The sequence below is a fragment of the Acaromyces ingoldii genome, assembly GCF_003144295.1.
Source record: "Acaromyces ingoldii strain MCA 4198 unplaced genomic scaffold FA10scaffold_5, whole genome shotgun sequence".
Taxonomy (NCBI): Eukaryota; Fungi; Basidiomycota; class Exobasidiomycetes; order Exobasidiales; family Cryptobasidiaceae; genus Acaromyces; species Acaromyces ingoldii.
Window position 1 is genome coordinate 1,313,033 of NW_020290251.1, and position 22,980 is coordinate 1,336,012.

General features: G+C 56.8%; 8 protein-coding genes and 1 non-coding gene across 9 annotated transcripts; 4 read left to right on the plus strand and 5 right to left on the minus strand.

The window, feature by feature from the left end:
• Positions 1-13: 13 nt before the first annotated feature.
• FA10DRAFT_244114 (hypothetical protein) lies at positions 14-4,000 on the plus strand. Its single transcript, XM_025519331.1, has 11 exons — positions 14-741; positions 806-868; positions 932-1,128; positions 1,279-1,370; positions 1,426-1,800; positions 1,864-2,188; positions 2,246-2,599; positions 2,653-2,910; positions 2,966-3,683; positions 3,740-3,780; positions 3,840-4,000. The coding sequence occupies exons 1-11, from the start codon at positions 112-114 to the stop codon at positions 3,901-3,903; spliced, it is 3,117 nt and encodes a 1,038-aa protein (XP_025375734.1). The 5' UTR covers positions 14-111; the 3' UTR covers positions 3,904-4,000.
• Positions 4,001-4,095: 95 nt separating this feature from the next.
• On the minus strand, positions 4,096-5,519 carry FA10DRAFT_268720 (carbon-nitrogen hydrolase). Its single transcript, XM_025522445.1, has 3 exons — positions 5,026-5,519; positions 4,536-4,966; positions 4,096-4,465 (listed from the first exon to the last, which is right to left on the minus strand). The coding sequence occupies exons 1-3, from the start codon at positions 5,380-5,382 to the stop codon at positions 4,198-4,200; spliced, it is 1,056 nt and encodes a 351-aa protein (XP_025375735.1). The 5' UTR covers positions 5,383-5,519; the 3' UTR covers positions 4,096-4,197.
• Positions 5,520-6,029: 510 nt separating this feature from the next.
• FA10DRAFT_t39 lies at positions 6,030-6,149 on the minus strand. Its single transcript has one exon. It is a non-coding gene; the product is annotated as a tRNA-Ala (tRNA).
• Positions 6,150-6,378: 229 nt separating this feature from the next.
• Positions 6,379-7,826, plus strand: FA10DRAFT_303494 (hypothetical protein). Its single transcript, XM_025525247.1, has one exon. The coding sequence runs from the start codon at positions 6,659-6,661 to the stop codon at positions 7,751-7,753; it is 1,095 nt and encodes a 364-aa protein (XP_025375736.1). The 5' UTR covers positions 6,379-6,658; the 3' UTR covers positions 7,754-7,826.
• On the minus strand, positions 7,807-9,918 carry FA10DRAFT_268722 (hypothetical protein). Its single transcript, XM_025522446.1, has 5 exons — positions 9,478-9,918; positions 9,279-9,405; positions 8,546-9,213; positions 8,414-8,486; positions 7,807-8,354 (listed from the first exon to the last, which is right to left on the minus strand). Exons 1-5 carry the CDS (start codon positions 9,584-9,586, stop codon positions 7,946-7,948), a joined length of 1,386 nt encoding a protein of 461 aa, XP_025375737.1. The 5' UTR covers positions 9,587-9,918; the 3' UTR covers positions 7,807-7,945.
• An 863-nt stretch (positions 9,919-10,781) lies between these two features.
• On the plus strand, positions 10,782-13,039 carry FA10DRAFT_268724 (translation initiation factor eIF4e). Its single transcript, XM_025522447.1, has 3 exons — positions 10,782-11,080; positions 11,141-11,771; positions 11,825-13,039. The coding sequence occupies exons 1-3, from the start codon at positions 10,873-10,875 to the stop codon at positions 12,753-12,755; spliced, it is 1,770 nt and encodes a 589-aa protein (XP_025375738.1). The 5' UTR covers positions 10,782-10,872; the 3' UTR covers positions 12,756-13,039.
• FA10DRAFT_244119 (WD40 repeat-like protein) lies at positions 12,973-15,991 on the minus strand. The gene is made up of 2 exons (XM_025519332.1): positions 15,031-15,991; positions 12,973-14,969 (listed from the first exon to the last, which is right to left on the minus strand). The coding sequence occupies exons 1-2, from the start codon at positions 15,968-15,970 to the stop codon at positions 13,042-13,044; spliced, it is 2,868 nt and encodes a 955-aa protein (XP_025375739.1). The 5' UTR covers positions 15,971-15,991; the 3' UTR covers positions 12,973-13,041.
• A 115-nt stretch (positions 15,992-16,106) lies between these two features.
• Positions 16,107-19,026, plus strand: FA10DRAFT_268726 (ARM repeat-containing protein). The gene is made up of 2 exons (XM_025522448.1): positions 16,107-17,837; positions 17,925-19,026. The coding sequence occupies exons 1-2, from the start codon at positions 16,152-16,154 to the stop codon at positions 18,996-18,998; spliced, it is 2,760 nt and encodes a 919-aa protein (XP_025375740.1). The 5' UTR covers positions 16,107-16,151; the 3' UTR covers positions 18,999-19,026.
• Positions 19,027-19,998: 972 nt separating this feature from the next.
• Positions 19,999-22,331, minus strand: FA10DRAFT_268727 (ATP synthase F1, alpha subunit). Its single transcript, XM_025522449.1, has 5 exons — positions 22,240-22,331; positions 21,926-21,989; positions 21,776-21,862; positions 20,506-21,710; positions 19,999-20,436 (listed from the first exon to the last, which is right to left on the minus strand). The coding sequence occupies exons 1-5, from the start codon at positions 22,300-22,302 to the stop codon at positions 20,206-20,208; spliced, it is 1,650 nt and encodes a 549-aa protein (XP_025375741.1). The 5' UTR covers positions 22,303-22,331; the 3' UTR covers positions 19,999-20,205.
• Positions 22,332-22,980: the final 649 nt, after the last annotated feature.

Sequence of the window (22,980 nt, forward strand, 5' to 3'; positions counted from 1 at the left end):
CTCATTCGCCCCTTCGCAGATTGCCGCCGCCGCCGCTGTTGCTGCCGCTGTTGTCGCCGCCGCCGCCGCCGCCGCTGGCCAGCGAAACACCATCATCCCAATTGCGCCACGATGCCGTCAGACATCGACAGGCGGCCGCGGCCGCCCCCACTGATCACGATCTCTGGCGCCGTCGTCTCTTATATCCACACCATCTTTGGCTTCCTGGCCTTTGGCAGTGCCCTTGCCATGGGCCTCTCGCTGCACTACAAAAAGATTGTCAAAAACGGCGTCGCCGGCTGGCCAGATGAGTTCTGGCCCAGCGTCAGCGCAACAATTGGCGACTGGTACCCGGAGCGCAACCTGTTCCAGATTGGGATTGCTCTCATGTCGGGACCACGTTTCATGCTCGTTATGCTTTCCTCGCTTCTTGTCTCGCTTTCCAACCCGAGGTCCTACCATTCGCGCATCCTTCTAGTGGTCGGCGCTTTGAGAACCATCGCCTGCGGCGGGTGGGTCTACGTTACGTCGAGCGACGATCACGACGTTCACGACATCGCCATGGCACTCTACTTGATCCTGACGCCCCCATGGATGTACATAACGAGCGGCAGTCTGGCCACGCAGCCCAATAAGGAGCAGCTTTCAAACGCATCTCAAAACGACGCGCTGGCAGATCGGGCAAAGAAGATGCGAAGGTGGGCCTCTGGCCTCTTCTTCGGCATGATGCCCTTCATGGTGCACTTTTTCTATCGTCACAAGGTGAGATCGAATCGCCGTCCTTGTATAAAGGAGAGCAAGGACTCACGGGGACATCGAGATGCAGGTCTTGGAGATTCCAGGCGCCTACACCCAGTACGCATTCTTTGAATGGGGCCTTATCATATTCGTGAGTCGCAGGACCCCGCATTTCCAGGCGTTCGAAAATTGGTCTAAGATCACCTCGCTGCAGGATCTTCTCTTCGACTGCGCCTCAATGTGGGACTTGTCCCGGCTCGAGATCCACATAGTCGAGGCACGGAGCCCGGCGGGTCCCATGGGCAGCGCTGGCGACGGAGGGAGCTCTCTTTGGGGCGGTGCCTGGGCGCTCGGTGGGACATACAAAGCCGTGTCGACTGGTGCATGGAGCACGATTCCTCCCGAGCCGCCGTCGACATCCAAGATGACCAAGGAGCCAAAGACTGGGTACGCAAAGGGCATTCTCCCGTGACAACTGCCGTCGTCTTTTCATGGAATTTGTACAGTGCTGACTTGCCATTGTAATCCTATCGTGTCCATCTTTCCCTTTCCGCGCTGCAGTCTCGCATCATCTGTCAAAGATCACGCTATGGATGACGGAGAACCCCCCTTGGCAAAAGACGCTGTCGCATACCTTTCCGAATGCTACATTGGTGAGAGCAAATATATTTGAACGTGTTTGACTGTCGTGCTGACTGGGCTCACCAGCCCTCTGCTGGTGGACGACGCTTACGGCGCTTCACCCCCAAATATTCTTCTTCAGCGTTTACAACATGGGTGTTGGCGGTCACGAAGTCCTTCTCGTGATACAAGTTCTGGGATTGGCAGCCACGTTCCTCCCGTTCGTTCGAAGGGCGCTCATCGATGAGAGCCGACCTGACTCGCCATTCGTCGGCAGCATTGATACCCGAATCGTTGCCATTCTCTACGCCCTCTCCTTGACTGGCATGTGTGTCTGGAAAGTCGACGACCAGCTCGTACGCCTGCTTGGCACAGCACTGGGGGCTCTGAGCTTCGCGATTCTCAGCGCACTCGAGTGGTCTCACGCATGGGAGACGTCTCAGGTCGAGAGGAAGGCTACTGGTGAGTTGCGTAGAGGGACACTCAAGAAGGTGCTCTTGACTGACTGAATGCATCGTATCGCAGCGTGGATCGTCGGCTTGCTCTTTTCAAGTTTGGCAAAGTACGCAAATCACAGCAACAATCCTTTCTGGCCCTTTCTCAACGGTACAAATGGGGGTCTCAATGCACTAGGTCTCATCCTAGCTGCTGCTGCAGCCTCCGAAAGAGTGACGACACACGCTGCGAGCAAGAGCCGGCCGCTTCCCATGCTCGCGCGTTCACGCCACTCACTGGCGAGCGCTTGGGCCGCGTCGCTTTCGTTGGGAGCCCTCATCTTTGCCTTTCATGTCCACCTCTCCGACTCTGGATCACTCATTGCATGGACGTGGACCGGCTTCCCAATTGAAGGGTGAGGGAATCGAGACAATGATGCATATGAAGCCACTCACGCAATCTCTTCTGAAAGACCGACTGCAATTTTAAATGGGCGCCATTTCTTATCCGTCTCGGCCGTCTCGACACTCGTCTCCCTTGTGGTGCCCACCATGGCCACCAACCCGCTGTTCCACATCTTGGGCTACGCTTCTACTTACGTTGTCTTGCGATATGAAGCCTGGCGCGGGTTTGTGGGAGCGCTTGGAGTCGCCTTCTTTCTTCCGCCACTTACGGTCCCCATCTTACGTCTGGCTGGCCGTCATCACCCTCTCAAGATCATGCTCGGCGCCTGGCTTGTGGCCGATCTCTTAGCCTTTCTCCAAGTCTTAACGGTGGCATATGCTTTCCTTCCAGGGGCCATGGTGATGCGAGAGCATACAGGCGCGTGAGTATCTCCAACTCAGACTTCAATAACAGAAACACTGATGCCTTTTGCAGTATGATGGTGGTGCAGCTGACTTTCCTCACCATCGGTCTACTATTTTCGCGCAAGGAAGGACTCGTCGACCCGGCAGCGAGGGCTTCGCCTGCGCGAATCAAGCGGCTTGCATATCTCACCGTACCTCTCCTCGTCGCCCTCAGTCTTGCAGCTAGAATGGTCCCCTCTGCTCGTTCCGTGCCGCCCAGCGCCATAACGCCCTATCATTCATCGGAGGATCGAGTCGTCACTGCTGGCATTTGGACGGTGCACTTTTCGTAAGTGAAAATGTTCGAGACGTTGTGCACAGAAGCTGACCGATATTGTCAATAGCCTGGATCAGGGAATGTGGGACAGCACCCGCCGCATTTCGAATCTTGTTCGAGACGTGGAGCTCGATATCGTTGGCCTCCTCGAGACAGATTTACACAGGACTGTGTTTGGCAACCGCGATATGTCCCAATTCCTCGCTGAGGACCTGGGCATGTATGCCGACATTGGTCCTGGGCCCGACAAGCACACATGGGGTGCGATTCTGCTGAGTAAATTCCCCATCATCAATTCGACACACCACCTTCTCCCATCGCCTCATGGCGAACTAGCGCCGGCCATCCACGCTGTACTCGACATCTGGGGAGTCCATACACACGTCGTGGTGAGCCACAACGGCCAGGAAGAAGATCCCCTGGATCGGGAGCTACAAACGACGGAATTGGCAAGGATTCTGCGCGAAGCCTACCCACACCCAGCCATCTTCCTCGGTTACGTTGTTACGAAGCCCCATGCGCCGAGGCCCAATCCATACGACATCCTTTTCAACGATGGCAAGATCCAAGATGTGGACCCTTCAGACTGGAATCGATGGTGCGAGTACATTGGATTCCGGGCGCTCGAGCGGATCGGATATGTTCGTGTCAGTCGGTATACCGTATCGGACACAGAGCTGCAGACGGTCAAGCTACTCGTCCCGCCAGTGGGACAAGCCGTCGATCCGGATCGGGATGTTCGACCGGTGGAGATAGATAATTCGACCGTGCCAGCATCATGGCAGGTTGGTGTCGCATTCGACCAAAGTGTGAAGTACTCTGCTGACCTGTCTCCTTGCAGTACCCTCACAGGTTCATAGATCCACCAGCTATGGTCTACAAGTAAGTGCAGAGCAAGCTCATTTAGCATTGGAGACGTCACTGACCCGTGGATGTGACAGCAAACACAAGTACTCGCCGCATTACTATCCCAAGTACTTTGCTCCTCATGCTCCGCCCACGTGAGACAAAGCCATGAATTGTACAGTACACGATTCAAAATTTGAGAGATGTGCCATATCGGAGGGCTGTGAAAGGGACGCGGCGGCCTTGTATTGCAGTCATGAGCCTCTTGTCTGTACACTGACTCCTTCAAGGTCAGACCGTTTCATGCGCCTGTCCTGTCATCAAGCCACGCTATCACTCCTTCTCAGTGTGTTCTTTGCCTTTGGTCCAAGTCGAAGTCAACATTAGCAGGAAGGGGAGGAGAAGAAGCGTACAAAGAATGAGAAGGTGATTAAAGGTCCTGCGGACACGCTCTTACTGGACGAAAAGCGTGTCGTCCGAAGACTTTGAAGCCGCATCGATGTCTTTGCCTTCGTGAGCCACTTTTGTGGGCAATGGTGCCGCTTTTGAGCCCTTGACAGAGAGCGTGACAAGGTCGGGCCGCGCGTAGTGGCCAACGGGGTCGGCAAGCTGCTTTGCGAGCGAGGTGAGCGTCCGGTCGATGTCGGCGAACACGAAGCCTTCCTTGGCTGGGTCGAGATCCTTGGTCAGCTGGCGTCCGTCGGGTCCAAAGATGGTTGCGCTGAATTGCAATTCGGCTAGTCAGAACATTGTCTTGAGAAGAACTGAGAGGAAAAGGGTTCTCAACTCACTAGCCGCCTCCCGGTGGAAGAGCAAAGGACCCAGGTGGGGGAGAGCCACCCGTCAGCGCGTAGTCGAGGCCGATCTTCTTAGCTCCCTCTGCCGAGACGAGGCCGGTGGACATGGCTGTGAACGACTGACCCTCCATGGCGTAGGTGGCCGCGATGGACTTGATGCCCTGGTAACTCATGCCATAGTGCTCCAGGCCGCCATGGGGGAAGATCGGTGGCCAAGAGCTGATGTGGACATCTTCGTTTTGGAGGAAAGTGTTGTACTTGAGCAGGGGAAGGAGGTGTTCCCAGCACTGCAGATTGCCAAGCTTGCCAACCGAAGTGACATCGACGACGTTATGGAAGCAGTCGTCGCTCGAGTGCGCCTCCCCAAAGATGACACGCTCGAGCCCGGTCGGCTTCCACTTTCTTCGCAAGCTCGCCAGTTTGCCCTGTTCGGAAGTCGGGTGCGTGAGCTTCCGTCCAGGCCATTTATACCTCTTTCACTCACATCCGCAGTGATGATGGCGTTGCTCATGTAGAGAGACTCGCCCCGCTTCTCGGAGAAGCCAAAGGAGAGAGTGAGCGAAGCCTCGGCACAAGCTGCCTGGATAGCCGCCATTTCTGGTCCATCACAGGCCATGGAGTTGGCCTGGTACTGGAGCGTGTAGGGCACTGTTGCACCATATGGAAGCGTCCAGAGGTACCAAGGGTAACCCGGCAGCCACAGCTCGGGAAGGCCCAGGACGTCTGCACCTTGTGCCTTGGCTTCCTTGATCAGCTGCTTGGTCTTCTCGACACCGCCCGCCAGGTCCAACCAGACCGACTCGACCTGTGCAGCAGCCAGACGCTTGTGTTGCTTTGCCATGTTTGTTTGATCGTCACCTCTGCAGACTTGGGAAATAGTTGAGTCTGCTTCTTTCGTCGCCTGGCTCGCCTTTTATACAGCAATCCCTATCTGAGCTCCGCTTATCACGACGCTCGAGGTAGACCCGGGACCTCCATGTTCCTGTTTGGTTCTGCCTCCATCGGAACCGGTGCCCTGCACCACATGACAGCTACGGCTAAACCAATGGACATTTGCCCTCAAGTGGTTTGCCCGAAGCATGGTTCATCCGCTTGAGAGGTGCTGATAACAGCTCGGATAAAGGCCGCGGTGGCTCTTATCTTTCGTTGACAACGTTGCAACTTGGCAAAGGAAGCAGCCCTTGCCGTGGAAGGGTGCGCACTGAACACGATTGGCGGACAGAATGGAAGAAAAAATCCTCTCATTGACGCGAGGCAACAGTTCCGAAGATTATTCACGGGGCCGCGTTGGTTGTCCAATTAAGATCTGCTGCTTCTGTTTTGAGCCGTCCTTGCCTCGTGGCATTGCAGGGAAGAGGGGTGTGCCGGGTCTGCAGCTGATAGAGAAGAGGTTCGCCGACACTGAAGCGGACTCTACATGCTCAAGCTCACCAGTGGAGATCGGCCAAGCCCACCCAAAAGAGAAAAATAAAACGCAAAAAAAAAGTTTGGAGCAGCGGGGATTTGAACCCCGGACCTTCTCCTCTTATTGCTAAGAAGGAAATCTTCTTCGCGTGTTAATGCAAGAAACATGCGAAGGAGACACTCTAACCCCTGAGCTACAGCCCCGTTTCCGATGATATATGTCTTCACAATTTCCACTATGAACGTTCACATACGGCCCTTACCTCTCTGGTCTTCGAAGGATACTGGTGACAAACCGGTGAATTTTCAACGCGCGAAAGTCGACCGCTGCACGCGCCAATCCTATCCCTCCTTGCTTTGGAATGTCACTGACAACTATTGCGTCGTCTTCGTCACAGTAGCAACCTTTAGATGACCTACATGTCATCGGTGATTTTTTCTCAATGTCCAGGCCCAAAGCAAGATGATCAGACACCGGACAGATTCGAAGCCAAGCCAATGCTAAATGGGCAGACGGATCAGACCTGCCCACCGATCCGGGCTTCGAATAGTTGCCTCCCTGAGAAGAGGATCGAGTCAAGGTCGTAAGACAAATTTCAACCCGCTTTGCCTTGTCATTGCGAAGTCTGGACTGCTCTTTTGGCGAACAGCTCTTAAAGGAGGTGATGCGGGTTCACCATCTTTCGACCACCCACGACGACTGAGAAGTGAAGATGTCGGCCGTCGTTACTTCCGGAGGGGGAGCACCCTCGAGCCAGGCGCCATCGACAAGGCCACGGAACGTCAAAGTTGAAGCTGGACCGATCGCTGGTCTTGTCGTCGGCGTCGTCTTTGTTTGCGCCCTCTGTATCCTTCTGGTTTGCATGCACAGTAAGAGAAGAAAGAGAAAGCAGGCACAGGCACAGCAATGGGGAGCCCACCCATACGACATCAAGACGAAATCCCAGGTCTTGCCCCTACATCTCGACCACTATTCGTTGGAGAAACATGCGCAGACTGGTTCGATGTCATCTTCTCCGACGCATTCATCATTCGATACTAGCTATCACAAACAGGACGATCTTTCCGTTCCATCGCCTGCGATCCTCACCCCGCCATCCAGACCGTATCAAATGCCTCTTGCTGCTGCCCCTGCGATGGTGCCATATTTTGCGCAGATGCCGGCACACCTCTCACACGCGCACCCTGGTCGCAATGAGCTTTCAGCTGGGGGACGAGGCATGGGAGGCGGTCTGGTAGCTCCAGAGATGCTGCGACAGGTCAGCGACGCTCCATCGGATCTGTCAATGCCGCGGACCGTTTCTCGGCAAGGAAGTTTCGTTAACGACGGCGACGAAGTAGCACCTTCGGGCTTCTTCCTAGAAACGAGGCAGGCAAATCGTTTGCAGTTGCCGCCCGATGGCTCGCCTCGGACAAGCGATGGAGGGCATGGATGGTGGGACACGAGCATCATCGACTTGCGGCTAGAGATCGATGAAGGCGACGAACCACGGCGTTCTGACGATGGTCGCGCATTATCGCCCTTCCGCCCTCAGATCCCCATTGTCAAGACGACGCCTCCTTCTCTGCTGCTTCTCACACCTCCCAACCCGCCGTGGCCACACACTCCCAATCTGCCGTACACTCCCTCTGCACACAACACACCCATCGTGACGCCTGGCAGACGGGTCAGATCGCCGTCCATGGAATCGCTGCAGCAGCGAGAATTTCGCAATGCGTTCCACCTCGTCACGGCCAACGGAACTTGCGTGCCCATGACATCGGTTCCGAGCCCCAGCGTTGAGCTCAGAAGAACACCTTTCTTTTGACGAGAGCCGGACTCCACTGTATTTTTAGCTCCTTCTCACACCCTCTGTGTATATCTGTATAATGGCACAAGACATATAATTCAACACGACAGTGACATGTAGGCCAACATCCCGACTTAGTCCGGGAAGAAAGCAAAATTTAGAGTACAAGCGAGCATCAATGGTATAGAGGCAGTGCTAAGCATGCTCCTCTCAGAAGGTAGCGACGAGAAGGAGGACCGAGGCGAGTGAGAGAGCGAGGAGAGAGGGCACGGCTAGTGGCAGTGCCGCTAACGCTGATGAAGGAGTCAAGGTGACGCCCTGTCGCGCAGTACCCTGCGACAATGGCGACGAAGTCGCATTCGGTGACGAATGCGCACTAGAGGCTGTAGCACCTGAAGACACCTTTTTTTGGACGACGTGCTGTCCCAGTGCAGCCAGCTGCTTTGCCGAGACTCGGCCTGAGGTCGACCAGAACTTGAGTACGGTGCCATTCATGATGCTGCCACCGTCCAGGCTGGGCTGCGTGGTGCCGCCCGAGCTTCGGTCAAAGAAGAGACGTTTGAGAGATGTGGGCTGAGTGAGCATCTTGCCGGCATTGTGCTGTACACCTGGGAAGTAGCTGTGGAGTCGAGTCTTCTTTAGCTTCGGTGCTCGCCTTGCTGAAGCAGAATCACTTACTCGACGGTGTGGCTGAGGGGCAGGCCACCTGCGAACCTCTGAATGAAGTTCATGTATCCCAGACCACGATCCACTATCGCATGCGCGTTAGTGTGTGCCCATTACAATGGTAGTGAAGGACACAGTACTCACGGTGAGACTTGCCCTGGACCAGGCCTTCGCAGCCCAAGTTGCCAGAACCTGCATCTGCCAGCCCTAGTGCCGTGTGCACATTGCGCGAGATGTAGGTGTTCCAGATTTGCGATGCGAGAGGACCAGTAGACGTTGGCGCGTAGGCACCCAGCACGGTGCGAAGCGTCGTCAGGCCGTACTTGTAGTCGTCGTAGGTTGGGCAATCTTGAAGATCGGCACGACTCGCAGGTCTTGCGTCGGTGAGGTAGAGATAGGAAGCGGCATTGCCGACCCAGTACTCAAGATCGACACCGTCCGTCTGCGGCGGCTTTCCGAGCGCGGCATATCGGTTCACGTATTGGCCTCCCAGCGAGTGGCCGCTGACAACGACGGTGTCGACATTGGGGAATCGCGACTTGTCGCTCGACCAAGCGACCAAGGCGTCCATTGCTTGGAACGAAGTGACGTTCGTAGTGCCAGGCGTGCAGTCGGGGATGTTTTGATAGCCGCCGCTCCAGTCGTCACCGAGCCAGCAGAGGTAGTTGTCTGAAGCCTTGAAGCTGCCTGACTTCATGTCGCCGATGCCGAGAAATTCTGGTGCGATTGAGAGAACCGTTGTGGGGTCCAGCCCCATCGTCTCTGCTGCCTCGTCGCGAGCCTTACTGGTGTGCTTTGCGTAGTTCCAGCAGCTAATGAATGCACAAGGAGGTATCAGCTTCATTCTGCTAGTCAGTGTACTTGATCGACAGCTCACTCTCGACCGTGACCGTGGATCTGCAGAATCACGCGCTTGATTTTGGAGGCGTCGTACGTATCATCGATGTAGCCGAACAGGTTGGACGTGCCCTGGACGGGGAAGGTGGTTTCCTTGTATCCCGTCTCTGTTGAGCAAGGTCAGCTTCGAATATGGCACAAACTTGCCTTCGCAAACACGTTCGCATGCGGACACTCACGAGGGGTGAAGCTAGCCCAGCCCCATACTCCGTCGGGATCGTCCGCCCGAACGACAATGAAGGCCGAAGCCAGCAGAAGAGTAAATGAAAAGAGCGTGGAGTTCCGCATGCTAAGGAGCGTGGTGGCTGTCGTCGTCTTTGACAGACGTCTTCGCCTATGGAAGGGGCCGAGAAAAGAGAGTGAGGAGGAGGGGGTATGGTTGTAACAGAGAGAGGGGGGAGGACCAAGGGTTCTCCTTTTCTCATATCAAGCTCGTCAAAAGAAAGGCCGGGACGAGCGCAGATTTGCTACCGTTCCCGAGCCTACGGAACATCGAAAAGAAGCATTGCGAAACGCAAGTGAAGAACACATCTTTGAATTTCCTGAGCCGCCGATACCTATGTAGTGCCCTAGTCTTTCACCGTTCTGCTCGGGATCGAATCGGGCAAACGGGGACGGGGGGACAGGGGAACAGAGGACAGTGAAGGACCGGAAAGCTCATGCTAGGGTCATCTCTGCTCCATCTCGCGAGTGGAAGACCGTGGAGGATAGGAAGGGTAGAAGGAAATGTTCCTGCAGAACCTTCTCATCTCAGAATTGTTTAAAATCTAGCGTAACAGAGGTAATTTTGTAATAGTAGACTAACCTTGCAAGACTCTTTTCTGAAATGCCTTCGTCTGTCCCGTGGCATTCGCCGTCTTCGTTTCCTTGGCAGGACGGTGATAGATAAGGACAAGCTGCAGGCTGGGATCGATAAAGACGAGATCCAGATAGATGAAATGCACCCCCGTGGAAACGCTGGACTCGACGATAAATACGTATCTGAGCATACGCGTCTTTGCGTCGCGGCACGAAGTGGCAAACGCAGCGCCCTCAACTGTCGGGGCATATCATCGGGCGTCAAAAAACCAATCGTCTGTCGGAGTCGTGAGCCACATTTCTACGTCTTTGTCACGGCAGCTCGCAGCATCCAGCTCAGCGCCAGAAATGACTTTCGGTGAGGTAAGATTCAGAAGCAGACACTTTGTCACCCTCTTGTGATGCATCTCTGTCTGGCAACGGCGAGATTTTATGCGTTGTGTGGATTGCATGGGGAAGGATGTGACCCAGGCGTCATAGAGGCGGCGGCGCCAGTTTGGCATCGACCGAGGCAGCAGCCCAGTGTACGCCCGTGCGCCTCAGTGGATTTTTTTTTTGTTTTGACGGAGCGCGTCCGTTGCGCGCACAGGGCAGCAAGCAACAAGCACTTGGGGATTTTCCACATTGAGAGCGCGCTCGGCGGGCGGCGTGTGCGTGCCTTGCGTGTTTTTCACCGCGAGGTCCATCTGCTACTCTTCATCTCCCCTCCTCTTGTCTCACCAGCACTGTCTAAGCAGGCTCAAGAGGGTCAAGGCCGGCGCGACTTTTGGGAAAACATGGTCGAGCACTTGTCTTCGCAGAGCGGCAACGCAGGGAGCGCTAGCACTAGCACAGGATCATCTCCTGTGAAGAGTGCTGCGTCGAAGGCCAAGGTGCCCACGCTCAGCGATATTGTCGCGCGAATCAAGCCGTCGTCAGTGGCGGCGGTAGATCTCCATCCGGAAGAGAAGGAGAATCAGAGGGAGGCCTCGACGTCTAATGATGGTGAATGCCTCTCGTCAACCCACACCCTCGAAGAAACACTAACCACTCAGAAAAACACAGGCCGCCCACATCGACTCGGAACGACGGGCAGGTTGCAGACCTATAGCGCGGTTTCCAACGAAGGTGAAGGCGAGAAGACCTCTCCCGCCGGCTCGACAGGGTCGATGATGAGCGCCAGCCGCGGCCGCGGATCTACCGACCGTGGAAAGACACTGGCCTCGCTGCGCGAAAAGGCAGCGAGCAGATCGCGTTCCACCTCACCCACAAAGCCCAGCTTCGTCTCGACGGGGAGCTCAAGCCAGTCGCCTTTGACGACGGCAAGCAGCATTGCGACGACGCACTCGCAAGCATCGTCTTCCTCATCGGTCGGACACAAGGGCATCCCCACCTTGCAGGACATCCGAGATCACATGAGCAGCAAGAAGTCGTCGGCATCTACCGCTTCTATCTCTGCGACCTTGACATCGGCAGATGGCGAGACAAGGAAAGACCATGGCCCTTTTCCCGTACCGGCCAAATCCCCGTCCGAATCACCCACTGAGGAGCAACGCAAGCAAACCTCACCGAAGGTGGATGACAGTCCGAGAAAGGCCATTGAAGCGGGCAGAAGTAACGCAAAGCTTGACCCAGCTGCTAATGTCAAGGAGGCAGAGCCAATTAAGAAGGAGGGTCACCCACTGCAGCACAAATGGTGAGTCTAGAGGACCGTCTTGCCGATCACTGAAGCTGACAAGACGACAAAAGGACCCTCTACTTCGACTCCAAAAGTTGGAACCCCTCCTCGACTGCAACCTCGTGGGAGGCGACACTCAAGATGATGGGCACGTACGAGACCGTCGAGTCATTCATGTCTATCTTTCCCACATTGCGCAGACCGTCGCAGATGGAACGCAACTGCAACTACCACCTCTTCAAAGACGGCATCAAACCGATGTGGGAGGACAAAGCCAATGCTCGTGGCGGCAAGTGGGTCTTGACGCTGAGGAATGGCAACCAAGCCCTTTTGGATCGCTCCTGGATGTACCTTGTCCTCGGGCTGATCGGCGAAGAGCTAGACGAGGCTGATGACATCACTGGCGCAGTCATCAGTACCCGTCCCAAGGGCGACCGGATCGCCGTCTGGTTGAGGGAAAAGCATGATGTGGCAAAGGTCAATGGCATCGGCAAGCGATTTGTCCAGCTTCTAGATATCGACAGGGAGCCCGGCGTGTCTCTGGAATTTGTTGCAAACGACAAGGGTGCCTCATCAAAAAGGAGCAGGGCTCCTTCGGCTCTTCCTTCGTCTCCCACCGCTGCATCTACCGTCACTCCTCCATTGTCCTGGGACGACAACGAGACGAGCAGCAGCAAATTGTCTTCTCCGAGCAAATTCATCTCCTTTGCCAACCCCCTGCCCCATATCCCTCACCCGCCGCCTCCAGCAACAGGCGCGAGCACCAGTCGGCCTCCGAGCAGCGACTCGAGCTTCGGCGGCTCGCCGAAGCTCTTCGGAAGCCCTCCTAAGCCATTTGGCAGGCGTCCCTTCCAGGACCAACAGCGTCACACTGCCTCTCCGGCTGGCCAACAGCAGGGATCTGGGGCTGGCGGAGGAGTTGGACTCAGCCTAGGAGGCCCCATCGGTCGTACAACCAGTCCAGCACCGCCTTCTTTCCGTCGTCAGCCTTTGAAAGGTTGATCTGCTCACCATCCTTCTCGTTTGATTTAGTCTGCTGGAGTATTCCAATCGTTTCTCCCTCCCGAACCGACACCTATGTCCTCCCCTTCTCTCCTCTCACCTTGACGACCACCGGCCTCCACCATTGCATACTCTCCCAACGCCTCGTATCGCTCACTCTCTCATCTCTGTTCATGATTTCAATCTGTCCGTCCAGCTCACATCAATCTAGTCTAGTCTGCGTGTCATTATGTTACACGATCCATTCATTCATGTCTGTCCCAAGACGAGCATCGTTATACATGATCTACAAGTTTGCATCATAGGGACCTGCGCAGAGGCAGAGGTTTCTCGGCGTGAAGACGACATCGAGCATATTTGTGCGCTTGGTGTAGAACGTCGCCACGAGGTCGGAAGAAGAAGACGCTGCTGCTGAAGAAGTAGTCGGGATCGTCGGTGCATCTTTGCCCGGGACAGATCCATTCGCCGCCGCCGAGCCTCCGAGGGCTGATTGGGCGGCATTGACATCCCACGTACGGACAGTATAGTCCATGGCCGTCGAGACGAGGAGGCTCCCATCCTGGCTGAAATCCATCGAAGTGATGAGCGACTCGTGGCCCCACATCTTTTTGATCCGCCTTCCCGAACCGAGATCCCACAAGCTGATCTCGCCACCGCCATTGCCGCCGCCGCCGGGCGAGCCGTCGGCCGTGGCGAGGTAGCGCCCGTCCTTGGACATGCTCAGCGCCGACACTGCGTCGTTGTGGCCGACAAAGAGCCGCACGCAAGCGCCTCGCTGCACATCCCAGAGCCGTGCCGTGCGGTCCGAAGAGCCCGTGGCGAGGTAGAGGGAATTGGGATGGAAGGCCAGCGTATCGACGTCCGAGTGGTGGCCGCTGTACATCCTCAGCGGGTTGATGCGCTCGGTACTCCACAGTCTTGCCGTCTTGTCGGCGCTGGCCGTGGCAAAGTAGACGCCTAGCGGAGACCACTGGACGTTCCAGACGGGCTGCTGGTGGCCCCTGTACGCCACCAGAGCGGTGAAGGTGTCCATCGACCAAAGACGAGCCGTGCCGTCAGCCGAGGCACTCAACAGATTCCTCGAGGGCGCAGACGTGCCCGCTATCGGGTCAAAGTCGATCGAATAGACAGGGCCCGAGTGGCCAATGAGCTTCCTGGTTGAAATCGTAGAAGAATCACGCTTCGAGCGCAGCGACTGTCTGTCGCGGACTTCGCTCAGCTTGAAGTCTGACCGAAGTCCCCGCAACGGCTCGCCCTTCGTGCTCCAAACTTGGATGAACGACTCTTCGAATCCGGCTGCAACGAGGCTCAGATCAGGGGAGAAACGACACGATGTCAGGCCATCGTCGGCGTCATGGAAGGTGTAAGCACAGATACTTGGCAAAGCCGCCGTCTGAGCAGCTTTGGCCCCTTCGAGACCAAGACCGTTGAAGGTTGCATCTCGTACGCCTGACAAAAAGGCTGGCGCAGGTGTATTGCCCGCGCTGCCGCTCGCAACTGCTGTGCTTCCAGCAGCTGTAGCTCCTCCTGATCCGGTCGCGCCAGCGGACGATGACGAAGACGAGGAAGAAGGCCCACCGGTAGCGACAGAAGCAGAGGGCCCACTACCTCGAAGCGACAGGTCGAAACGTAGAGCCTTTCTGGCATCGCGCATCCTTGCCACCTCTCTTTGGATGTCAACGGTCCGAAATACGGGAGGCTGGGGTGGGAGGTCGGCATAGGTTGCTTGAAGCAGCCCATACTCGTCTGTCGTGGTCACTGTCGCCGCTGTCGACGTGGCTCCCACAGCAGGTGTGGCTGACGCTTTCCTTCCCGAGCTCCCAGGCGTTACTTCTCTCTCCTTTGTCCCGGATTTTGCCTTGGCGGTCGCCGCTGCCTTCGCCTCTTCACCACCGTCGCCTTGCTCAGTTTGCACCTGCTGTTGCGCTTGTGTTTGCTGCTGTTCCTCCGCCATCTCTTCTCTCGCCTCTCGTTGAACCTCGACAGCCAGTCTCTCGCTCAGGGGTATCTTGGCGCCGAGCTTGAGTTGCGGACCAGCCGCGGCCGCATTGAACTCAGCAACAGCATCCGACTCGGAAACGGCGTTGGGATTCAAAGAGGGGTGATGTCGCCCGATTGCGCTCCTGGTCGCATAGGACGGGCCTGTGGCTCCTGTCAGACCCGTACCCTCCTCCAGCATAGCCAGCGTTAGCTCCTGCGCTTTCGTTTGAAGGACTGTGCGACGCATTGTCATCAGCAGCACTCTAGGACTCTTGGAGGCAGGTCATTTATTTACCTTGGACGCGGCATCGGTCGTTGATGATCTTGAGCATGGCCTCTCGACCCCTCCTCTCCTTGTTGTCGTTCCCTTCGCTAACGCCAGGGGCGGCGCCCGCTCCTGCGACGGGTCCTCTTCCGTCGGTGAGCCAGCCCAAGAGGAGAGAAAAGACCGTCTGCGACATCTTGATGACGTAGCGCTCGGTCCTGAACCGTTGGGAGAGTGGATCGGTTGCGACGTGCAGCGGCAGTGAGATGGACCGTATTTGGGAAAGTAATGAAGCATGACGGGGTAAAAGGACGCCAGAATGGGCATTGAAAAAGGCCACGGCGGCTGCTCCATATCCCAACGAAACGAGATCGAGGTAGGCGTGAACGAAAAGGGGAAGGAGGATGGGCATGAGCTCGGGCTCATACATGTCCAGGCTGCCCTCGGTCCAGTGCTTGAGCATGTCGAACCCTCGTGATCGGTCGGTGGGATCCAGTCGAAGGGCCTCAATCGCCGCTTGCTCCAGAGGTCCGGTCTTTTCCCCATTTTGTGCTTGACTTCCGTTTGCGGCACTTCCGTTGCTCGATTTCTCGCCCGGGGCCGGCTCCCTCGGTGCGATCTTTGTCGCCAACTCATTCACAGTAACCGTGGGCGAACCGTAGCGGTCCGTCACGCTCTGTCGAGCTTGCGCCGGCGTCGCACCCTTGTTCAGAGCCTCGATCTCCGCTTTGAGCAGGTCTTCGGCCCTCTTGAAGCCTCTCTTCCTGAAGTAGGCCAGCACGGCAGCCGTCTGCTCCGGTGTCAAGTCATCCTCCGTGTTTGCGATGGCCGGTGTTGCTCCCCCTGTGGATGTGCCTGGCTGCTGGGACCCAGCCGCTGCTCCGCCTGCCGCGGCGGAGCCCGAAGCATCATTGGGACGTGCTTCGTTGGCCGAGCTCTCGCCGGCTTCTTTGCTCGCCGGCGAAGGCATTCTGCTCCCTCTATCGCTGTGGATGGATGGAGAGGACACCATCTCGATGGAGGCGCGAATCTTTCCACAAGTCGAACACGTGACTGATTTAAGCTCTGAGCTCGGACCTTCTTTCCTCCCCCCCGCGTGCGCCTGTCTTCTGCTCACCTTCCCTCTTGTGGGCCCTTCTCTCGAAAGGGCTATGTCGTCGGCATCGGCTTCGGCCGCTCTGCAGTACCTCTCGGAGCGAGCTGAAGATGCGGCCGAAGCGGTCAAGGGGTTTGTGGGCGCCGGCTCTTCGTCCACGTCGTCTTCCCGCTACACCAATTTCGACGAGTCGCTCGTGCGAAGCCAGCTCGAGTCGGATCGCGACGACCAGAAGCTCGAGGGACTGAGGGCAGTGGTTGCTGGGCTGTCTTCTCCAATGTCGGCGACAAACGCGTCGTTGCTACCGTCAGTATTGAAGCTCGCGGCGAGTCCAAACGTCGAGATGCGCCGCCTGGTCTATGTCGTCCTGAGGAGGTATGCCCATCGACAGCCAGATGTTGCCCTGCTTTGCATCAACTCGCTCCAACGGGACCTTTCGGACAGCAGCCCCATGGTGCGAGCCATGTCTTTGCGCGTCCTCAGTGGCCTGCGCGTCCCCGTCGTCGCCTCCGTCGTGGAGCTGGCCATCTCCAGAGCGATCAAGGACCAAAGCTTCTACGTGCGCAAAGTGGCCGCCTTGGCTCTCGTCAAGGTGAAACCCTTGATCGCCACCTCAACGCTGGAAAGATTCGTCAAGACGCTGCTTCAGGACCGTCACCCTGCCGTGCTGGCCTGCGCTCTCGTCGCCTTTCGTAGCGTCTCATCTATGCCGCCAGACTATTCGCTGTTGCATCCTCACTACCGAAAATTGTGCCATGCCCTGACCGACATGGACGAGTGGGGCCAGCAGGTGGCAATCCACGTTCTTGGCTCCTATGCTCGGCGGTGTCTATCACGACCAAAGGACGAAGAAGATGGCAATGGACAAATGGACGTCGACCTCAAGCTCCTGATTAATAAAGCCGAGGACCTCTTGGCAAGCAGGAATGCAGCCGTAGTCACGGCAGCTACGCGGCTCCTAGTGGCTGTAGCTCCCTCGAAGCAGTACCACGGCTCGGCTTCGAGGGCTCTGACCCACCTCGTCTCGTCCTCATCCTCACTTCCAGAGGAGGTCTACGTGGCCCTCTTGCACTGTATGCTGCTCCTCTCGAGCGACACAATAGCCGACTTTGCTGCCGAGATTGATGCATTTATTCCGCGCTCATCCTTCATCGAGCCGGGCTATGTGACGGTGGTCAAGCTACAGATCCTTGCTCGACTGGCGCCGTCGTCCAGTGCAAGTGCACGTCTTGTTCTCACCGAGCTCTCCGAGCAGGCACAATTCCACCCCAACGTCGATGTGGCGCGCACAGCCGTCGATCTCATTGGGCAGCTTTCCACCGTCAATGATGCTTCTGCCTGCCTTGACGCGCTTCTCTCGCTCCTTGGTCAGCGCGGCGCCATCGTAGCAAGCGCTGTCGATGTAGTGTGTCGATTGGTCTTTGCTCGGCAGCAGCAGCAAGACGACCAGACAACGTCGACGATCATCGCAAAGCTCGCATCCCTCCTCTTCGATGGTCAGCGGCCTCCAGCTGTGGCAGCCAAGATGGCCGCACAGGGAAAGAGGCCCAAACTCGTCGCTTCAAAAGGGACCGTCTCTCAACCTACTGCTAGGGCAGCGCTGTACTGGATGTTGGGACAGTACTGTAGACTGACGATCAAGGTGCGAGATCAAGCAGGCAACAGCACCATGACGGCGACGCTAGCCGAGACCGTCGTCGCCGACATTGTCAGGAGAGCTGCTCTGAACTTTGCAAAAGAGGTGCGTTCTTACTCATCATTTTGCCTCCTTCACCTCCTTTCTCGCACTTTGTCTGATCTGAATGGTGCGATTCTCTCTTCTCTACAGGACAAAGCGGCTCGGCTTCAGATTATCACCCTCTCCACGAAGCTCGACGCCTTTCTGCCGACGATCTCCAGCATGGCCATCCTGACGCCTGAGTCTCGCAAGGCTCTGAGCCTGCTTCACACCTACCTGCTCCAGCTGGCACGGTATGACGCAGATATCGACGTGCGTGACAGAGCGAGGCTCTGCAAGGCTCTTTGCTTGTCGCTGCAGCAGCAGGACAACGCGTCTTCAGGCGAGGAGAAAGAGGGAAAAGACAAGGGCGACGGTGCAGAGGAAGATGGCGACGATGCGATGACGATGCTCGGAGGTGTACGATTGCGAAGGCCGCAGATTCTGCACGTTTTGTTCGAAGGGCGGCCAAGTGAGGATAGCTCGCGAGTGTCAAACGCGTCGGCGGCGGACGTGCCGCAGAGGGAGGCGGCTTCGCTCGATGTTCTGAGCTATCTCTCGAGGAAGAAGCGTGGGAAAGACACCTCGATCTCCTCTTCTTCTTCCCATCATACCGAGAAGCGAGCGGAGTTTGACCACTTTGACTTTCCGCCGTGGAACGAGGGAGGCGACGGAGCTCTGCCGCCCACCTCGGTGCGAGAGCCACAGATCGAAGGTCCTTCCGTCCTGGCACTCAACACGGGCAAGAGCTTTTCTTCGGCCGCTGTGGGCAATGCGGCCGCGTCGGGATCCGGAAACAGGGAGAAGCTCATACCAGTCGAGAGCGTCGACGAGGATGAGACCAAGGAGAGGCAGCGGGTAGGCGGGAGCGGTAGCAAATACAAGGACCTCGATGCGTTCTTGGACGAGGAGAGCGAGGAGGAAGAGGAAGAGCCAGCGCCAGCTCTAAGAGCGACGAGAACCTTGCAAGCAAAAGAGGAGGAATTGGAGGAGGAGGAAGAGGGGGGAGAAGAGGAAGAAGAGGAAGAAGAGGAGGAGGAGGAGGAAGAAGAGGAAGAAGAAGAGGAAGAGCAGAGTGAAGAGGAAAGCGATGAGGAAGAAGGACTAAGCAGCGGGAGAAACATACCAGCAACAAGCAGCACAGCTACGCCGACACTAGCGCTCACAAATGAGTGGGCTGATTGAATAGAAATGCGATACAGTGCTGCCATTCTCTCTGTGACATCTGAGCAGGCGCGAATAGAAGATCATTTGCGCAGCGAAATGAGGAGTAGTAGAAGAAGGGGACGTGCGCGTTCGGGTTGCATTAGAATTCATCGCGATTCCGTCACTTTGTTTCCCTGCTTTGACACCACCCTCGACGCCTCTGCCTTTCCTAGCACCGAAGAAGAGCGAACGGGCCTGCTCTGCCTGGGCTGTCCAAGCATTATGATCCCGTCGCTCGCTGCTCTTTGGTCGCGCCGTCCGACGCTGGCGCTGGAGCTTGAGAACAAGGTGTGTAACGCGTTTCAGGCTCCTACCTCCTAGCTCTCCCCCCTTCTCTGCTTCTACTACATCCGACCACGAAGAATCGCTAACCGCTGCTCTGCACTGCTTGCTACCACAGGGCAGCGTCGCGCGCGACCACCTCGCCGGCGAGCGCACCTTTCTCGCGTGGCTCCGCACAAGCCTGAGCCTCGTCAGCCTCGGCATCGCCATTGCGCAGCTGCTCAAGCTGCCCGAGATTGTCAATGACGACGGCTCGTCGGTCGACTCGGGCGGCGATCCCGCGGCTGGGCTCTGGCTGATGGATGCTGCAGATGGAGTGAGCGGGCGATTGAGCAGCTTGGAGCGGTTGTGAGTGGCTGGCGAGCTTTAAGTATGGAAAGCACAGCACTGATGAGCCGCGAGTCGATCAAGAGGGAAACCGCTAGGCGCGACATGCATCGCGCTGGGCGCCCTGTGCCTGATCTTGGGGGCGTGAGTTGGCACCTGCTCCTGCCCAGACCAGCACGTCTAGCGGTGGTAACTGACGAAAGCTCTCTCACAGATATCGATACTACGTCGTGCAAACGCACCTCACCAGAGGCTCCTTTCCTCCGAGTCGGATCGAAAGTGAGTAGAAGGGGCCCTGCTCTGCTTCTGCGGAAGTGAACTGATCGTGTTGGGACATTCATAGTATCTGTGATGACGCTTCTCGTGGGAGCCCTCGTTGTAGCGTCATTTGGCATTGTTGTCGGCGTCCGTCTCAACTATAGCGGCACTTGATTTACCTGCAATCTATTCAAGCCTTGGCAAAGACAGGACAATGACCATCATAACAAGTAGAGAACGTATCGTTTGTCATTTTATTTATGTATGAGATCCGTCTTGTATGGAGAGAGAGACCTTTCCTTCCTTTGCGTCAATTACTTTAACCCGACAGGAAGCCGTCGACGTGGTCAGTGACGGTCTTGGAGAGCTTCTCCTCGAGCTCCTTGGTGAGGCCGCCAGCCTTGGCGATTTCCGAGAGGAGCGAGTCGTCAGTCGAGATCTGCTTTCGGAAAGACTCCTCCCACTCGACGATGCGGTCGGCAGGGACGCGGTCAAGGAAACCCTTGATACCGGCGAAGATGATGGGGATTTGGACCTCGGTGGCGAGGGGCTGCAGGGGGAATGAGTTAAAAAGGTCAGCAATCCATTCAGTCCACTACTAAAAGTCGCTTTTATTCACCTGGTACTGGCCCTGCTTGAGGAGCTCAGTGAGACGCGTACCACGGTCAAGGACCGACTTGGTGGCCGGGTCCAAGTCCGAGCCGAACTGGGCGAAGGCGGCAAGCTCACGGTACTGGGCGAGGTAGAGCTTGAGCGAACCGGCAACGGCCTTGTAGACCTTCGACTGGGCAGCCGAGCCGACACGCGAGACCGAGAGACCGACGTTGACGGCGGGACGGATACCCTTGAAGAAGAGCTCCGACTCGAGGAAGACCTGGCCGTCGGTAATGGAAATGACGTTGGTGGGAATGAAGGCCGACACGTCACCACCCTGGGTCTCAATGATGGGCAGGGCGGTGAGCGAACCGCCACCGTGGGTCTTGTTCATCTTGGCCGCACGCTCGAGGAGACGAGAGTGGAGGTAGAAGACGTCACCGGGGTAGGCCTCACGACCGGGGGGACGACGAAGGAGCAGCGACATCTGACGGTAGGCAACGGCCTGCTTCGACAGGTCATCGTAGATGATGAGAGCGTGCTTGCCGTTGTCACGGAACCACTCGCCGATGGCGCATCCCGAGAAGGGAGCGAGGTACTGGAGGGGAGCAGCCTCCGAGGCGGTGGCAGCGACAATGGTCGTGTACTTCATCGAGTCGTTGCCCTCGAGAATCTTGACGAGCTGGGCAACCGTCGAACGCTTCTGGCCAACGGCGACGTAGATGCAGTAAAGCTTCTTGTCCTCGTCGTTGCCGTCGTTCCACCTCTTCTGGTTGAGGATCGTGTCGACGCAGACGGCCGTCTTACCAGTCTGACGGTCACCAATGACAAGCTCACGCTGTCCTCGGCCGATGGGGACCATGGCGTCGATGGGCTTGATACCAGTCTGCATGGGCTGGTTGACCGACTGACGGGGAAGGATACCAGGGGCCTTGAGCGAGGCACGGCGGCGCTCCTTGGCATCAATGGGTCCCTTGCCGTCGATGGGGTTGCCGAGGGCGTCGACGACACGGCCCAAGAGGCCCATGCCGACGGGCACGTCGACAATCTGACCGGTACGCTTGACAGTGTCACCCTCACGAATGGCACGGTCCGAGCCGAGAATCGAGACACCGACGTTGTCGGCCTCGAGGTTGAGGCACATGCCACGGACACCCGACGCGAACTCGACCATCTCCTCGGCCTGGACATTCCGGAGACCGTAGACACGAGCGATACCGTCACCGATGGCTATGGGTAGGCGGTGTGATTAGTTTCTGGTTGTTTGTTTGGGCACAGCAGATGAAAGTACTCACTCAGGACGCGACCAGTCTCCTGAACGTCACCACCACCCGACGAGCCCGAGATCCGCTGCTCCAGGATCGAGCTGACCTCAGAGGCGGCTGTATAATTAAAGGGTGTGTAAGCGACCATGCAATAGCGCTCTGAAGGCCACATCTACGTACCGGGCTTGGCGGTAGCGTAGGTGCGGACCGACGAAGCGACGGCGGGGAGCGCAACGCGACGAGCCTGTGTCCACAGAAGAAACGTTGTCAGCTTCTCGATACATCCCTTCTTCGACAAAAGTCATTGTTCAAGCCTCGATTCCCTTCTCTCTTCCACAGGAAACGGAGTTCCGGCTCCTCCATCTGGCCAACTTCCATGTCTGGCTTCTTTTCCCCAGCGAAAGTCCGGCTCATCACCATCCTTCTTCGCCTCCCGATTTTTCTTCCTCTCCCGCACCGATCCACCGCTACCAGAGAAAAGAGGGTATACTCACAGCCGTTGAGCCGGCAGTGCGTGCCAGGTTGGCGGCAGCGAAGCCTGCAGACCGAGAGAGCATGGTGAAGAGGGTGCAGGGAAAAGTGAGGATGAAAGGAAGCGATGAAAGAAGAAAGAAGGGACGAGAGCCCGTTGCGCTGGGCGCCCTTCGCCTCGTGCACCGGCCAGCGCTTGTCCTCGCTAGTAAGCGGCCCTGGGCAAAAATCCAGTCTTCGCGACGGCCCGGGTTCGTCCTTGGTTGTATTATCCGCAGCGATTTTCAATTGCATCGCACAATACAATTTTCGATATCTGATTTTGCGTTCGGATTTTTTTCTTCCTGCTTTGTCCTTTGGAGCGTGGACCTTGGATCAATTAGTGGGAATCGACGTCGACCGTCATAGTCACTCGCTCACTTCTCAGATCGACGGTGAAGACAGTGCGCTTGAAATGTACTCCTACTGAAGCAAAAACACCATGCACCGGCGTCTGTGGGCTGAAGTCGTGCGAGGTGGTACTCATTGACAGAGGACAAAGTCGGTGGTCTTTTAGCAATAAGAAGACAGCTATCACGACTGCTCGGTGTTTAGATGGAGCGAGACCGTGGAATTGATAGCTCAAACAGTCTCCAAAAAGACTTCTCATGGAGGCAGCTTTCGAAAGGGACGACTGAAGCAACTGGCTAGATTCAGTGTGAGGTGCTTAGATACCCCAGCGGAGAGGCGTGCAAGGCGTCGCACTGGACGTTGTCACCGCATTG